Source organism: Pundamilia nyererei, unplaced genomic scaffold (assembly GCF_000239375.1).
Source record: "Pundamilia nyererei isolate P.nyererei 1_Seehausen unplaced genomic scaffold, PunNye1.0 scaffold00377, whole genome shotgun sequence".
NCBI lineage: Eukaryota > Metazoa > Chordata > Actinopteri > Cichliformes > Cichlidae > Pundamilia > Pundamilia nyererei.
This window is the reverse complement of record NW_005187778.1, coordinates 119,520-137,681: the sequence shown is the minus strand read 5'-3', so window position 1 is coordinate 137,681 and position 18,162 is coordinate 119,520. Positions and strand designations below refer to the sequence as shown.

Genomic DNA, 18,162 nt, shown 5'->3' with positions numbered 1-18,162 from the left:
CAGCCAAGAATGAACCGAACACAGGCTAACAACCCCCATGAACAAGATGAAGACTAAATATGTTTGATAAAATAAGATTAAGAGAACAGAATTTGTAATTAGTTTGGTGGTACTCAGTAGTATTACGTGTTTGCTAACAGGATAGCCCAAGCCTGGTCATCAGGAACAAATTCATTTGATTGATGCGTGCCGATGACAGAGTCTTGTTTAACTTCTTACAATTAAAAAATGCATCTCAAACATCTGTGCTGCTATATGTCTTGGCACAGATTGTGTATGCTGTTAACTTCCAGTAACTATTACAAGCCTCTGTGACTCCCCATTGCTGTTTATTGGAGTCAGCGGAGATGATTCACCTCTGACCTACTGGCTGGCTAATATGTACTGACCTACACACTGGAACACTTGGAAACAACAAGACAACTTTGATGAACAGATAGCGTATTTATGAGATAAATTTGGTTTAGCTAGGGTCTCAACTTTATTTAATCTAGGAAGGGGGGTTTGCTCATTTCTGGGGGTGCTGAAGCCCCCCTAAAAATGAATCAAAGCACCCCCAAAGATTTCTTACTTTTTTTGACAACATTGCTGTTTGTGTGACACACTAGTAAAAATATAAAAACTATACTTGGTTCAGACATAATAATGTGACTAGAGTAGTGCATTTTCACAAGTCACTTCAGACCTTTCTGATTTCTCTCGGTTTTTTTTGTTTGTTTTTTAACATTTGAAAAAGTATGTTTACTTTTCAGATGTTACCGTCTAGTTTTTTTAATGTACAAGCTAAGAGAAGAGGGAACAAGTTCTTTATGGAGCTGATGAATGCTGAAAATAAGAGATGAGGGATGACAGATGGAGGATAGTAAACCAGAGAGTGGAGTGCATTACTAAAGAGGATGAAGAGGATGAAGAATAGAAAAGACCAGATAACATACCTGTGGACAGACAGTGGACTTTTTGACTGGATTGTTTAACACAGTCTGGGAAAATGGAAGGATGCCTGAGGAATACTGAAGTGTGCTAGTGCCGAGCTATAGTAACTACACAGGCATAAAGCTGATGGACGTAGTTGAAGCGAGGGTGAGAAGAGAGGGAGTGATCAGCAGCAGCTTCATGCTCAGAAGACAAAGATTGCTTTGGGACTGTTGATAAATATAGAAAAGGCCAGAAACAGTTCCACTGTGTTGTGTCTTTGTCCTGGTCAGCTTGGATTGTGACAGGGAAACAAACAAAAGCTACTTGGACCAGTCTCTGCAACTGTTTCAGCTTTGTTTTGGGACTGTACTGCATTAGACTGACATAGCAAAATGCACCAAGCATTGTTTCTGACAGAAGACACAACATGTTTTTGTGACCAAGCTGATAATCAAACATTACAGAGCAGAGATCGGCCACTTCCAGCCACTAAGATAGCACAGCGCTGCTGTCACTCTGACAGCCACTAATCGAAACAGACTGTGGCGCACCTCCAAACCAGTGTACTTTATGGGAGTTCTACAGGTTGTAAGGGGAGATAATATTCAGCCGAGGGTAGAAGAGACTTGTGGTGGGAGTTCTGGTGTATCAGCCCAACTGTGGGAGAAATCCAGATGTTTGCCATGCAAAAACTCAGGCAGTCATTAATAACAAGTTTAAATTGGTCAGTCTAGGGCCTCCTTTGGAACCCCACCTCCTGTTCCCATAACTTCCTTTCACATTTTCTTTGTGGGAGGCAATGTTTAACCAAGCCATTCCCTAAGTCAAGAGTGCTACAACCCATTTAAAAACCACAGGCTCTCATGGGACTCACCCAAACTTAACTCTTCGCTCTAATCGTGATAAAAAGAAAGCATCCTAATACATACCAGCCCTCATGGCCTCACAAAAGGGCGAGGTTTGCCATCAGATCTTTTTCAAACTATGTGTTTGTTTGTTTTTAAATATTATTTTTATACCACTAGGTCAAGACAGCCATACCCCAAGGCATTCTCACGCTCCAACTCAACCTTCCTAAAAATATAACAGGAAGTAGTGTGTTAGTCATGAAGACAGGGGTTAGTGAAAGGCAAGTAGAAGGTTGGTGAAACAGTGGGTCTAAAGGATTTTATTGCCATATTTGTCAGCATGTGTATCCCTCCATGCAGCATGCAGCAGTGCTTTCTCACCACTGCTGTACTTTTAGCAGTCTTCCGGATCCAGTTCCAGTTGTATAAATAACAGCAAAAGTAACTAGAAACCAGAATTGCACTGATGAATACCTGGTGGGCAAAACCTCCTTCTTGACCAATTGTTGCTTTGTATATTTCATGACCATGCACACCTCTGTACGAGGAGAATAAGAGTGTCTAAAGTTTTGTAGTAGCGTCTAAGGTCTTTTCCAGACCGCACAGCGATGTATGCCGACCTATATTCACTGTGTGTGTAGTGGTAATTCAATTCAATTCAATTTTATTTATATAGCACCAAATCACAACAACAGTTGCCTCAAGGTGCTTTATATTGTACAGTAGATCATACAATAATGGGGATAGGGTAGGTAGTAGTTTCTGTTACATAGGTAGTCCCTATGTTGCAGAAACATGTGTTTATTTATTGGAAAGAGGTCGTTTCTACATTGCTTAGCACTGTGTTTTACCTGTCTTTTAGCCCTTACAGACAGGGGTTGTGTTGTGCTGATGGGCCAACATTACACCAAGAAAAAGGGTGAAATGTTCTGTTTGTGCACTCTTTTTACACTGAAATGATGTAGCACCTCTGTTAAACCGTCATCTAACGTTGCTTTAAAAAGAAAACGTTTCTACATTATCCTATAATAGATAATAGTGAAGAAAACAAATTAAGAAAAACATGGAAACACTGCTAAAATTCAATGTGTAGGCTAAAAATAATCCAGACAAATCTATAAGCTATTTTAAAACCTTAAAACCCTGAAGATGGTAGAACACCATAAACGTAATCAATGACAATAATACTTTTGTATCTTGATATATTTTAAAACACATTCAATCACACATTCATGTTTCACAGCAGCTGTAGCTGAAGAAGACGCCCGTGCAGAATATTAAAAAGGAAAGGGGCCAGCTGGACTGCAGAGGCTATTAATGTTTGCAGACAAGAGCATAAGTGTGCCAGACTTTGAAATGTTAAATACAATAAATATGTCTTGGCACAGTGGATGTGTTCTCTCGTCAGCGACGCTGGTCCACTATCTAACTGAGGTCTGAACATCTGTGCACATCTGTCTGCAGAGGGAAGTCAGGGAAAAGAAGCTACTACATGAAATTGTGATCTTCAGTTGGGCTGACACAGAGCACAGCTGACTGCATGGATATCTTTCAGGCAGTTTTAATGGTGTATAAAATACTCTGTATTAAAACACAAAATGCAGGAATAGAACCTGACATTGAGATCGTGAGGTGACTGGCACTGATGCCCTACAGCAAGAGGGCTTTGTGTTTAAACTAACTGGTTAGCTAGAGCATATTTGTGGAGTTTATAGGCTCTTCCACAGTCCAATGAGACACATGTTAAGTTGGAGCAGCTGTACCTCAGAAGGTAGAGCAGGTCATTCTCTAATCAGAGGGTTGGTGGTTTGATCCCTGCTGCTCCCAGTCAGAATGCCAAATATCCTAACCACTACTAACCCCAAGTTCCTTCCTGATATGTCCCATGCTCTGGGGGGCGGGGCTATGGCTTCCCACACCCTCTAGCACATAAGTGTCAAACATGAGTTTGACACTTATGTGCTTTTTCTTTCTTTCAGTGGCTAATGACTTTTCTGCAATTCACAATTTTGTATCATCAAACACACAAACTGTAGAATTAGGTTTTAAATATAAACACAAAGTAGCATCAGGACAGCAAACATATCACAAAAGCCAAGTTTTGTTGGTGTTACACAAACAGTCTACATGTGGGTGGTGCTGTCCAAAAGCTTCGTCAGGTCCGTCCATTTAGTTACACGTGTAAGAGGGATCCTGGAGATTCAGCGGGTTTGAGAACAAATCAGTTAATATGAACCTACAAGAGTCAAACTGTTACATTTTAGTACTCAAAGATTCATGATTTAAACATACTTCAACCATGTTGGTCAAATCAGAAATGCTTTGCCTTTCTGATTGAAATATCCCAGCATGTCATCAAGTTTCTGAATGCATAAAAAAAGACCAGTGTTTTACTGGCCTGGTAACAAAGATCATTTTATTACTTAAATAATATGAGGAGTAACATAGTGTATAATAGAGGAGCCAATACTTGTAGTTAGATTTATTTTTATTCATATTTTCAGAAGATAAAAAGTCTACACAATGCTGAGGAAGAAAGCCATTAACTCAGGGAAGCAATTTTTGCTGACCATTAATCTGGGAAGGGTTAAAGGCCATTTCCAACAATTGCATCTCATTCTGCAGTGAGAACAATTATTCACAAGTGGATAATATTCAAAATCACTGACCCAGGGTTTGATGTCACAGCAAATTCACATGAAGAAATTGTAAACAAAGACAAAAAAACAAAACAAAAAAGTATTTGGTCTGCTTGTTCTGTTTTGCAGCCACATGATCTCGTAGTCATTGAAGCAGTCATGAGCTTTTCTAATACTGCAGCAGGACAATGACCACAAAACAGAAAATATCAAACAGAATGGTTAAAAAACAGAAAAGAAAGTGTTGCAATGGCCCAGTCGAAGTCCAGACCACGTCGTGACTGAAAGCTGTGGTGGGCCTTAGCAGACCTGTACATAAACAATGAACTGAACCAACGCTGTAAACAAGAGTAGGCCAAAGTCCCTCCACAACAATGTGATGAGGAGACTGATAAAGTCACACAGAAAACATCTTCTTCAAGTGGTTCTCCAAGTTACTGAGTTCATGGAGTGTACTTAGCTTTTCATACGCCATTACTCCAGTTTGGCATCGTTTTTGGTAAATTATTAAAATGCGTTGTTGTTTCAGGATCTTTTGAAATAAGTGCAGAAAGTTCAGTGTTCCAGAAACAAACACACACAGGCTTTTCTTTTTTTTTTGCCTTTGCTTGTTCAACAAACCTAAAACCCAAGTTGGGAATAACAGGTATCACAATAGTGATTAACAGCTGTCTCTGTTAAGCCGAGCTCTGTGTGCACTCATATAAACATGGGACTTTTGCACGTCATATGACTCTTCCGCATAAAGTGATCTCTTGGGTTTTTCCCCAATCGAATCACAAATGTTACCAGATGATGATGATAAATATAAAGAATATACAAAATGTAAGTTAAACGCAACATTTTTATTGACATGATGAGAGAATAATGCTGCAGAAAGTTATTAATGTGGTGTTTTATTGCACAGAGTGCTTCAATTAATATTAATTCGAGTTAGTAACTTTAGCTCTAACTGCGCCCTTAGTGCTGCTTTTTATATTGACATTGACAGCTGCACATCGGAGCTCTGAAGATTTCATTTGGACATATTTAAATACTGACTATATTAACTATACGCTAATAAAAGAGATGTGTAAATCGCCTTAATTTGTCAGCAGATCAAAATGAAATTAATTTTAATGACTGAAGAGGTATTCTTGATGTGTGTACAATGTTCAATGAGCTGCAACTCTGGTAGAGTAGAATCACTTCTCAAATCTAAAATCAAACCCTCTGCAAAGGACCAGATGATTTCTTATGTCCTGATAAGCAAAACCTGTGAACCAGCAGCTACTCCAGAAAGAAATTATACTCTAGCTTTAATTCTCAATGTCAGGTGAACTTGTCATTATGGCAAAAAATAAATAAATAAAAGAATTAGCCAAAGGCTTGCCTGATATGTGACCTTGTGGATGCAATACTAACAACAGACAAAATGAAACCCGGTTTAAAAATATAATATTTTGCCATAATTTTGAAATGTGGCTGTGAATATGATATTCTTATCATTAGAAAGGAAGAAATCTAGGACCTTACCTGTTACACATAGAAGCTGACAAGTTTCTGTGTCTGTTCAAGCAGTTTTAAATTTAAAAAATATGTTGTGCTTTACTTCAGGAAGTAGTTAAGTGACTTTAGAGACAGCAGGTTCTTGAGAATTTAGCTATGACACACCTGCCGTCATGTTTATAAGCACCATACTATACACTATACACCATAGGACTTCCAAGCTCAATGTATACACATTGAAAAAAACTTTACCAATCTCACTGCAGGACAGGTAACTTGTACCAGTGGTTTGCTTAATAATCATTTTGCCGGTGGTTTCCGATTATTCTCAGAGAATTTCAGACTTCATCTGGTGATGAAGGCGTTGCAATACTGTTGAAAGCTAAAGAACAATTCAATGTATTTGCCTTGAAGTCAGTTTATTCAAGACACTGAGGCTCATTAAGCACATCTCCATCATGAATATAACAGAACATGAACATTGGGGCATCATCTCATAAAACCGAGTCTTCACATGTCCAGCGTCCTCACGGAGTCATCAGAGAGCACTGAAATTACGACTTATGAGTCAAACTCTGGATCACAATCTATCTTTGATCTACATTTTAGACTTCATAGTATTAGGAGTGTGGAGAGCAGAAGCAGAGGCCGATTACTGTCCCGGGGTGCAGCGGTGACTCTTGTAGGTGCCCAGATGTCGGAAGCTGCGCCCACACTGCTGACAGCGGTAGGGTGTGGCCCCGCTGTGAATCCTCTGGTGGGTGTACAAGTTTCCCAGTTCTTTAAAGCGCCGTCCGCACTGAGGACATGCGTATGGACTCTCACCAGTGTGCACCCGTTGGTGTCTCTTGAGTCCTGACAGCACAGAGAAACCTTTCCCACACTGAGGGCAAGGAAACGGGCTCTGGGCACCGCTGTGAATTAGCCTGTGGCTTTTTAAGCGGGCTGCATGGCGAAATCTCTCCCCGCACTCTGGACACACAAAGGGTTTTTCTCCAGTATGGATGCGCTGGTGCTGCCGCAGGTTGCCGAGGTAGTTGAAGCGGCGGCCACAGTCCCCACATTCATACCCCCCCTCAATTTTTATCTCCTTTTTTATAGGACCCCCTCCTTGACTGATGCTTGCAACAGACCCAAATTGTGTGCTTCCCTCATTTTGGCTCCCACCAGCCCTCCTGGAATCACCACTGCTATCTCCCATGGAGGGTGTAGTGGAGGACGTGGACTGGAGTGCCTGGAGAGCCAGGGCTCCAGCAGAGTCTGAGTGTATTAGTTTTATGTGCTCCTCCAGAAAGAAAGAGTCAGGGCAGAAGGTTCCACACATTGAGCAGATGTAGGTGTGACTGGATAACTGCTGGTCTGAAACAAAGACAGTAAAATTTACAATGATGAATAACACAGCAGTAGGGAATAAATTGCATTAGTCTGAAAGTGCTGTAACTAAGTTTAAGGATATAATTCCTCCACTGTTATCGTCTTCGATGACATGTTCCAACATAGAGGACAGCAGCTCCCTGAGCTCCCCCAGATCTAGTTGTTAATAGTGTTGCATCCTCACTGGATATGACTTTGGATACCGTAACTACTCTAAGAAGAAAGTCTCAAATCAGAAGTGCTCTAATGGGGTGATATGGTCCTATAAGGTGGGTGGCTGCAGCTCAGGTGGTAGAGCGGGTCACCTACAAACCAGAAGGTTGTTGGTTCAATCCAGTCTGCATGCCAAATATCCTTGTGCAAGATACTAAGTAAGGGTGAATGTTAGACACAAACTATGCTGTTAAAAACAATATAGAAAAAAGTGCTTGTGTGAATGAACCAGTCCACTGACTGATGAGATGTATGTGAGGAGCAGGGTTCTGGATTTAACAGGGAGCCAATGAAGGGAAGCCAATACAGGAGAAATCTGCTCTCTTTCTAGTCCCTGTCAGGACTCTTGCTACAGCATTTTGGAGTTGGGAGTTCGCCTTGTAATCGGAAGGTTGCCGGTTCGAGCCCCGGCTTGGACAGTCTCGGTCATTGTGTCCTTGGGCAAGACACTTCACCCGTTGCCTACTGGTGGTGGTCAGAGGGCCCGGTGGCGCCAGTGTCCGGCAGCCTCGCCTCTGTCAGTGCGTCCCAGGGTGGCTGTGGCTACAATGTAGCTGCCATCACCAGTGTGTGAATGTGTGTGTGAATGGGTGGATGACTGGATATGTAAAGCGCTTTGGGGTCCTTAGGGACTAGTAAAGCGCTATATAAATACAGGCCATTTACCATTTACCATTAACTGAAGGCTTTTCAGGGAGTTTTAGGACATCCTGATAATAATGAATTACAGTCGTCCAGCCTAATAAATGCATGTCACTCTGAGACAGAATATTTCTAATTTTAGAGATTTTGCACAAATGGAAGAAAGCAGTCCTACATATATGCACTGAAGGACATATCATAGTCAAAAATGACTCCAAGATTTCTAATGCCATGTGATGATCCTGAGCTCTGTCTATCCATGAAGCCAGATAACACACACCAGTTACTTAAACTGCAGGAAAGTCTTAAAAACAAAGACCTAGATGTCCTCTAACTTCCTGCTCCTAAATTCAGATAAACGGAGGTCATTGCAGTAAAAATGTTAGAAATATGATATCTAACCAGATCTTTAACCTGGGTGCCATTGCTTTGGCCTGCATTAATAGTGTGAGGAATTTAGGAGTCATTTTTTTAACAGGATATTTTCAATGCACTACTGTAATGAATTATTATCACGTTCCCCCAAAAACTCCCTAAAAAGCCTTCAGTTGATCTAAAATACTGCAGTGACAGCACTGACAGGGACTAGAAAGAGAGAGCAGCTTTCTGCTATATTGGCTTCCCTTCATTGGCTCCCTGTTAGATCTAGAATTACATTGAAAATCCTGCTCCTCACATACAAGTTTTATAATAATTTGCTTCTCATGTCTATTGTATAGTCTCGCTTATTCTCTAACCCTAAGAGAGTCTCCCAGACTGGTTCTCTAAAAACCTAAAGAAGAATTATGGATTTGATCAACTGGTCCCTTAATGAAACTGACACCTTCCTGGGCTTGGGAGAGCCTGATTGTCCTGCGGCGACGTTTGCTGACGGATACTCGATGGTCAGTTGCGTCGTGTGTCTGGCGGCACTCTCGGTGGAGGACAATGAACGACATCTACCAATTCGGAACCACGATAACAGAGTTCTGGCTGATTGGAGCCGGCTCGGACCTGGCTTACTGAAGAACAAGAAGCGGCTACAGCTGTTCAAAATCCCACAAGGCTGGCCGACATGATAGACGATGGACAGGGCTGTGAGTACTCAGACTGTGTTTTTGAATGCAATATGGATAACATCTTGAAGAAGAACAGCACGAATTGAGAGACCTGGTGACCAGTGACGGACATTAGACCAACTGTAAAATTGGAAGCAGTTTGTTCGCACTAACCAAAACAACTACCATCTTCATCTCATGGCGCCAGCTGGATGCTCAAGGCAAAAGCTGACGGGAATAACAATCCTCCTTTGGATAACAAGACTGTGCTGTGACTTTCTCCCCCCTCATTCAAGGCCACCCGCGTCGACCGAAGATTGTTGACTTTTGTCTAACTGGGTGAAGGGACACTTTCTCTCAGCTGAACACGGAGCACACACACACTCATACGCACACATATGCATGTACACTGACACAGACCTACAATCACCCCCCCCCCCTCCAAATGACTTCGAAGCCTATGTCTTCTATGTAGTGAGATGTGCTGATTCATGTGCTGAGGTGTTTTTTTCTGTTCTCAAACTGATCTCCCTGTTTGAGTTATTTTTTCTCCTCGTCTTTCCTCATGTTGTGCATTTTCCATTGTTCTCCAAAAGTTGATTCTGTTCATCTGGATGTTTTCAGTGGGAGAAACGTTTCGTCACTCATCCAGGTGACTCCTTCAGTCTCAGCTGACTGCAGCTTTCAATCTTATAAACAGTACATTTGCATAATGACTGAAACCAGCCCACTGAAGGAACAATGGGCTGGGAGGTCAGTTCCTTAATCTTAATTATGCAAATTCTCATGACCACTGATCAATGAACTGAACTTCAGGTAAGAAGTTATGACCTGCAGTCTGTCTGGGTCAGATATAAACCAGGTTTAGGTGGAGTTTATTTTCCTTGTGCTGACTTTTTACAGTCAGTTACAATAACTCGTACTGCGTACTAGCTAGCATGACGGAGTTTCTATACAGCTGGGTGGTGCTATGATGTTACTGATAGTGAACTTTATTTTATTTATAAGGTTAGTTAGTGGAGTTGCCAACCGTGCCGTATAAAACGGAATCGTCTCGTATTCAGAGAAAATATCAAGCGTTTCGTATTGAGCTGAAAAGGAACACAGTTTGTCCTGTACTTTAGCTAGAATGAAAAAAAGACACAAAGCTGGAGTCATTCTGAATCTTTACGCTGTCAGCTGCCTTTTCTTCTCTCATTCAATCATGAAACTGATCAATGATCAGCTGATCGGTATTTCTGATGCAAGTCCCGTCTCTCCTTTGTTTATCTCCGACTTTGCGCCAGAAAAAGGAACCCAGCGGATGTCACGCTAAACAACGGCAGCACGTTTAAGCTTGATCAGCTGTTGTTAGAATGTATTTAATATTAATTTCTAGTATCAGCTGATGTTTGCTGGAGCCACAGCTGTAAAGCTGCTGGTCATGATGTCGGTTTGGTTATATGGTGAGAGGGATGTTGCTAGCTGTCAGTTTTTTCAAGCAATGTTGAAATTTCCACATTCTGACACTTCAAATGCTTCAGGAGCTCTCTGCTCAGCGCAGCAACTGTTAATATAGAGTGTTATTAAATTTATTGCTAATGCAATTATATTGCACATTGACTTCTGAGGAAATTTTAGATGGCACTCGTCATCAAAAAGGTTGCCTACCCCTTCTCTAGGACAACAGGACACACATGCTGTTTGGTTTCTGTGGCTTGATGGACCTCCAACCAAAGGCTGCAAAACTGAGTTGTGCATCATGTGAATGAGTGTTCAAAGGAGCTTACAAAGAAAAGCGTCTGGACTTCTTTAAGTTGCTTGAAGACGTTTCACCTCTCACCCGTCTTCAAGCAACTTAAAGAGGTTCAGACGCTTTTCTTTGCAAGCTCCTTTGACTACGATGACCTGGATGACTGAGAACCTTCACAGACATGTGAATGAGTGGTATTTGGTGTGTTAGCCGGCCTATTCCTGTTAGCTGCAACCATAAGAAAACATCTCAGGCAGTATGAAACGTTTCCGTTGCAGTTCATGTAATGTGGTGGCTGTAGCTCTTGAGGTAGAGCAGGTGACCTACTGATTGGAAGGTTGGTGGTTAGATCCCTGGCTCCTCCAGTCTGCATGCCAAGTATCCTTGGGCAAGATACTCACCCCAAGTTTCTCTCCGATGCATCCATCGGAGTGTGAATGTAGTTAGAAAAGCACTCAGTTTAGAGTCAGTGCTTGTGAGAATTGGTGTGAGTGGGTGAATGTGACATGTTGTATAGAGTGCTTTGAGTACTCCGGGAGAGTAGAAAAGCGCTATATAAGAATCAGTCCATTTACCATTTGTGGAGAAGGCCTTTTTGGTTACCACAACAGCAAAGGAGATTCTGTCAAACGCAGCCATGAATCTGTGCAAATGGGACAAAATCACCAGATCTGAGAGTTATGTGGACAGACAGTGCACACAAATGAGGTGGTCGTGGAAATGTCAGAATCAGAATCAGTTTTATTGACCACGTATGTGTGCGCGTATACAAAGACAACAACAACACGTATGGTGCAGAGAGAAAAAATGTTGGAATGAAATTGTGGGATAAATAAGGGATGGATAAGTAATTACATACAAAAGAACAAAACAGTGTATGCAGTACGCTTTGATTTCAGCAGGTATGGTCCTGTACTATGGCTGGTACAGGACTATGTGAATGTAGTAAGTATTCATCAAAGTGATGGCCTATAGAAAGACGCTGTCTGTTTGTTTTGGCATACAGTGCTCTGTAGCGCCTACCAGCACCAATGACTTTTTCTGCAGACCTCATTGTCCGTTGTAGTCTGGTCTTGGCCTGTTTGGTGGCTGATCCAAGCCCTACAATAATGGATGAGCAGAGAACAGACTGGATTATAGACTGGATCAACAGTTCCTGAGGCGAGACTGTGGATCCCAGAAACCTGAAGGTTTCCACAGCAGACACAGTGCTTTTGAGTAAGGTGAGGGGGGATAATGGAGAGTCCACAACTAGGGCTGGGCCATATCATACCGTTCACGGTAATACCGGTATAATGTTGGGCAACAATAAGGAAATGACGCATGTGCAGTGCCTTTGTTTTCATACGCACATGGCGGAAAAAGCATGGTGGCGACGGAGAATGAGAAGGGCGAAAGCGGATCGTTGAATGAAACGGATGAACCAGAATTGGTTTGTAAAAATGCTGCAGCTTCAGTGGTGTGGAACTGGTTAAGCTTTCATCTGTCAGATACACAACAAAGCACTATTTTGTCAAATGTTTTAGTACGACTTTGCTAAGCTACGAAGCCGCACCGCTTGATGGATTGTCGGAGCATTACAGCTATCGTAGGCAGGAGCCTCGCGGAGTGATACGTACTGTGCTTCAACATAATATTACCGTATTGTGTGTGTATAACCTCTTTTTAACTTTAGTGGATATTATACATGGTTATGCTGAGGATGTCGGCCAATTTCCACTGGAAATGCCTTTTGGTTAAACTATCAGCAAGGAATTTGCATTTGCACTGTTAAATGTTTATATAACTTTAATGCACATAAAAAGCAGCTGCTTGTTTAAGTGAAAATACATTGATGGGGTTTTTTTGCACTAATAAAGTTGTGGAGTTGTAAAGTATTTTGTTTAGTGTCAATCATATCGTAAGTTATATTGTTATCGGAAATTTTCAACTGTATATTGTGATAAATATTTTTGGTCATAGTGCCCTGCTCTAGAACTGGGCGATATGACCCAAAATTCATATCTCGATATTTTGTTTTAAAGCCATAAGGTAAGAACAAAAACAGAGTTATTTTTGCTGTGTCCCAGATGTCACACAGGCACTTTTATTAACATAGAGCGTAGATGTACATGAAGAAATTACTCAAAAATAAATTATCAGCATTTATTAAATAATCATGGTCCATAAATAAAAGAAAACAATGTTGTTTTTGTGCATAACAAAAAGCTCACAATTGTGCAGTCAAAGTGTAAAATAACAGACAGATTTCACAGCTGCTCTGTTCCCAAGTTCTACTGCGTGACTGACAGCCTTGAGTTTGAAATCCGCTTTGTAATCTCGTCTCTTAACAGGTGCCATTTGTGGTCCTTATACACAAACAATACCGTAATATCACGTTGAAGCACAGTACGTATCACTCCGCGAGGCTCCTCGGTAGCCATAATGCTCCAACAATCCATCAAGCGGTGCAGCTCCGTAGCTTAGCAAAGTCGTAGTAAAACATTTTTTGACAGATTGCTGAGCGCCGTGTTTCACATAAAATCGGTTTGCGTTCATCAAGCACAACCAGAATTCATACATAAGGCGTGCTGTCAATTTATGAGAAAATGAAAGGATTTTAGGCCGTGCTAGTAACTCGTTAATGGAGATTTGCCGTGTTCATCTTGTCATTGTCTGCAGGCGAAGCTATGGGGGAGGAGGGGGAGTTGTGTTCAGTGAAGGAGAGGTGAGGACGAGTAACGTTGCGTAGAGACAAAAGTGGATGAAAGAGAGGCAAACTTACGGTGCCACAAGAATAGTTATAATGTAACATACACTATATCCATATAAACGATATTGTCACATCTTATATGTCGTATGAAAATATATCAATATTTTAAAAAAAACTCGATATATCGCCCAGCTCTACCCTGCTCTATCCGCAACCGTCTCTAGTTTTGAGCGTATTCAGTTCTGTTACTCTGACTGCACCACAGGGCCAGGTGTTGAACCCCACATCTGGTAAATGGAGTGGTTATTATATAGCGCCATTCTACTCTGAGTGCTCAGATAGAGTAGAAAAGCGCTCAAAGCTCAAAGCGCTTTATACAACTAATTCTTTCACCCAATCAAATCCACATCCACACCACACAAGCACGTTTTCTAAGTCGTTAAGTGCTTACTATCTAACAGTCATACACAGTCATACACAGTCATACACAGTCATACTGCGATGAATGCATCGGAGAGCATCCATTCTTGATGAGTCCTGAACTTTCAGGTGTTAACTACTTTACTTGAGGTAGAGGCCATGTTGAATTCCCGACCTCTTTCTTATATATACAGTGATGCATCAGAGGTCCGTTTGGGGGAGACTCACTTCTATTCTGCCAAAGACTACACTTTGCCCATCTCAGACGATCAACGTAAGCTGGGGGGACATTGGTGGAGGATGAGTATGGGTAGAGATTCTTAACCAGCTTATGGAGCCACTGGCAGTGACAACTTGACAGACTGCTCTGAAGTGAACTGCTCTGGATTTGCTCTGAAGTGTTGAAAGTGGGAGATGTTGTCTTGACTGGAGACAATAACTGACCCTCCCAAACCTGGAGGATTGGGAGAATAGCATTTTTTTCCAGGGAGTGATGGACGCATTTGTTCAAGTAATGTTCGCACTTGTGAGGAAGTTTGCTGAAGAGACCTGTTTGACTATCATATCCATTAGAGATAAGGTATCCAGCTACCTTACCAAAGTAATGATGATGAACAACTGCTGATGGGGGGGGGGTGAGGATGTTGTGGATTGAAATTAAATGACACTTTATGATATTGGGTTCAGCTGATTCAGCTTATCCTTCTTGTCATTTATTACAGTGAATATATAAACTGCAGCTATGTTTAAACAGCTAGTGACAATCATTTTTGCTTTATTGTGAAAGGTATAGACAGGAAGTGTTTTTATTTTGAAATGCAGGGAATTATCCTAGTGCTGCTGCTAGCCTCTTGCTGATGTTATGAAGGTTATGTGCAGAATATGAAAGTTATGTATCCCTTGCTATTCGTCAACATCAGCATTTTCATCAAGTAAATATTTAGTTTGAAATTGTCGGTTTCAGTCGTTATTTGAAACGTCCACCACACAACATGCCTTGAGTTGATTATTGTTGTGAACCACCACTTAAAGGTGGGTGATTTAGCCTTGAAATTAAATCACAGTGTTTCAAATAAATTCACATTTATGACATAAACACTAAACAAAATTTCATCGCCGAGCGCAGCAACCAGGCAGCTGCATTTATTAGTGTGCACAAAATGAAAGTTATTTTCTTATCAAAGTTTCTGTCACTGATGACAGACAACCCATCTATGTGTCACCACCAGTATTATAGTTCAGCTGTATACACTGACCTGGTATTGCAATATGCCACTTGTAATTGTATGCAATAAGTACGGGGTTTTTAAATAATTCGCTACATTCGCACCTGCCTCAGGCCTGTCTGTGCAGTCCTCCAAAGGATTCCCTTCCTCCCCTGGAGAGCTCTGAGGCTCCATAGAGAAGTCGCAAGGCTGGGCACGTGACAGCGGAGTCTGTGCTTGCTCAGGTATCGACCCCTCCCTCGTGGTCGAGTCATCTTCATTCCCATCATTCTCTGTCTCAGTGGTGCAGGCGTTCTCATGATCAGGCTCCTTTATAACTGCGGCACAATAGCAGAAAAATCAGGATTAATGTTAATGTTCTACAAGCCCGTGGTTACCATATAAATAGACTGATACAACAGATCAAATCAATGTAAAGACTTATTACTTGCAAAACTGTCCAGATCTAAAATATTGATATATTATTGGATATTTTTGAACAATTAAGTTCAAAATACAAAACTTGAATTTGCAGAAAAGTAAAAGTCAACAATGGAAATCAAATTTATCATGAAGTGTATGAATATATTATTGTATTACATTTTTATGCTGTTCATAAAAAGGTAATGATTGTGCTTGATGGTGATGTCCTGGAGTCAGGTGGTCTGCCAGCACCACTAACCTAACCCCATAGAGGCCTGTATAGGGTTAGGGTAAGTAAGTGGCCCCCAAATCACATGACTGATTTAAAATGACACAACCTCGCAGTGTCTCGTTTCAACTTTTGTCCAAAGTGTGAACCAATATGTACCAGTTTGTTTATTTTGCTGACAGACAAAGCAAAATGAGACTTATGATAAATGATTTACACGATGCTTTCCATGAATGCACCGTCACATTTAGTGCAATAAGAAAAGGTAAAAATGGGATTTTCTAAAGAAAGCCGTCACAAGCAGAAAGTGCTTGTGAGAAAAAAAGGAAAAACAAACATGTCACTCCCCATTTCTGTAGGAAAAATGCACCACACCAACCAGGGGAAGAGTGAGCGTGATGGTAAAAGTAGTGTAGTCATTATTTTCTTTTGTGCATCCAAACAGTGAGCCAACTGTTGAATGTCACAGACACTGGTAAAAAATCTACCAAAGGCAGTTTGCAATATAAACACTGTCCCCACGTGGACAACAGGAGGATGCACCCTGAACGTGCTGGGCTTGTGATGTCATTAGTTATTTTGTTTTAGCAGCAAACTGCAAAAACACATAATTTGTTCCCATTTTAACACTACAAAAAAAAGTGCCAAAAATGGTCACTATGTGCACAGAAGAGTTCATGAGAGGTTCGCGTGTGAAACGCATGCTCAGTCATGCTTTAGGGCGCATTTGGAGTTGGAGAGCCTTGGATGCCCTTCAACAAGCCTGGAGAACTACTTCAAGCACTTATACGTTTCTATATTGTGGTAAACACGTACTTGGCTCTGTAGTCATATTAGTCATCAAGTTATAAGTAAATAAGCATTATTTATGACTACGTCCATGTGCGTTTACCTTTCAGGTCTGAAGTGTATTCCATTGGTGCCATCCATTCATATTCATACATTCGCTTGCTACCGGAAGGGAGCATGCTGAAGATGTCATCTGTGGTGGACTCGGAATCTACGTGCATAGACACGGTCCCGGCCATCCCGCTGTCCGACCACAAGTTAAGGGAATGCGGGTCTGGCCCTTGGCGCACCTCCCTGTCACCGGCCTGGTCGCTCTGGTCTCCGTCCATTTCAGCACATCCTCTCGAGTTCTTGTCTTTCATCAGATAGTGACAAATGGCGTCTATATTTTCCTTCTTCACACCAGACATGAGCGCTTTGGCTCTCCGTGGGTCGATATTGTTGTGCTTGGCTCCAGAGCTGAAGTCATGTTTCTTGAAGCCAGCCTCTGCAGGCGGCTCTACGCTCGCCACGCCAGGAAATGCGTCCCTACCATCCCGCTGAACTGTATCCAGTTGTGCTTTTAACATTTCGATTTCTTCGCTTTTCTCGCGAAGTTCCATTTTCAATACTCTTATCCGGATGCTGACCATTTTACGGATCTCGGACAACGCAGTCTCCAGCACTACGGTGATGTTTCTCCCGAGGTGCTCAGTGATGTCGCTAACCGAGCAGAGAAGCTCTTCGTCGGGTTCCAGCTCCACGAAATCACCGTCAGCTGCACTTACTGACCCGGGAGGTTCCATGAAGACGCCGTGGGCTTCAGGAGACAGGCTCGCTTCAGTGAAACTGTGGTTTCGTTTGCGACTCATAGATTATTGGGATGGAGCGCTCGGTTTTCTTCAGTTTGGGTAGCTGGAAGCTATTTAGCAAGCTAATGTTTGGATGGTGCTGAGACGGTCGGATTGTTAGGTTTGCCTCACTTAACGTGACTGTTACCGGAAATGTATTTTCAAAATAAAAGCATGTCGTGTCGAATAGCTGTCTGGATGTAGGCTCATTACCCATTTTGTTTCGAAATGCGTGAATGGAAGTATTGTTTTCGACACGTGGTACTTGACAGACACAGAACAGAGCTGCAGCAATATCAGAGTTTACATGAATTACTATAAGCCAAAAACATGCACCAGGAAACGAATGCACTGCACTCAGTGAAAATAGGAATGGAACTGATCTTATATTTATTTCACACATAACTATACCATATAAAATCTATTTGAAAACAAAAGACATATCAGTACATCTGTATATGCTGTCTCTATATAAACATCTGTATACTTATTTGTACATAATCTGTTCATAACTATTCCCACCTGTTAACCACTCTGTGTATAATCTGCTCCTATTGCACTTACTGCTCTTGAACTTCTGATTAGATGCAAACTGTATTTTACTATCCCGTATAATTCAAGTCATTTGATTATTATGTGATTATTATTATTACTTGGTTTGTTGTTTGCTTTGCTCCTGCTAAATT

The 18,162-nt window shown here is 41.5% G+C and overlaps 1 protein-coding gene across 2 annotated transcripts; it reads right to left on the bottom strand.

Annotated features, from left to right (window-relative positions):
* Positions 1-6,292: 6,292 nt before the first annotated feature.
* znf16l (zinc finger protein 16 like) lies at positions 6,293-17,876 on the bottom strand. 2 transcript variants are annotated; one of them, XM_005752735.1, is made up of 4 exons: positions 16,750-17,876; positions 15,331-15,543; positions 11,912-11,989; positions 11,468-11,531 (listed from the first exon to the last, which is right to left on the bottom strand). In XM_005752735.1, exons 1-4 carry the CDS (start codon positions 17,495-17,497, stop codon positions 11,488-11,490), a joined length of 1,083 nt encoding a protein of 360 aa, XP_005752792.1. In that variant the 5' UTR covers positions 17,498-17,876; the 3' UTR covers positions 11,468-11,487. The 2 variants fall into 2 exon arrangements, with proteins under 2 accessions (XP_005752791.1, XP_005752792.1); XM_005752734.1 differs by lacking the exons at positions 11,468-11,531; positions 11,912-11,989 and adding an exon at positions 6,293-7,249 and having other exon boundaries at positions 16,750-17,875.
* Positions 17,877-18,162: the final 286 nt, after the last annotated feature.

What these genes read in the sequence shown, in the direction of transcription:
- znf16l (XM_005752734.1), bottom strand. Translation starts at nt 17,497, where the DNA reads ATGAGTCGCAAACGAAACCACAGTTTCACTGAAGCGAGCCTGTCTCCT. An exon ending in ATACACTTCAGACCTGAAAG is followed by an intron (nt 15,544 to 16,749) that starts GTAAACGCACAT and finishes ATTGTGCCGCAG; the next exon opens with TTATAAAGGAGCCTGATCAT. An exon ending in CACAGACAGGCCTGAGGCAG is followed by an intron (nt 7,250 to 15,330) that starts GTGCGAATGTAG and finishes TCTTTGTTTCAG; the next exon opens with ACCAGCAGTTATCCAGTCAC.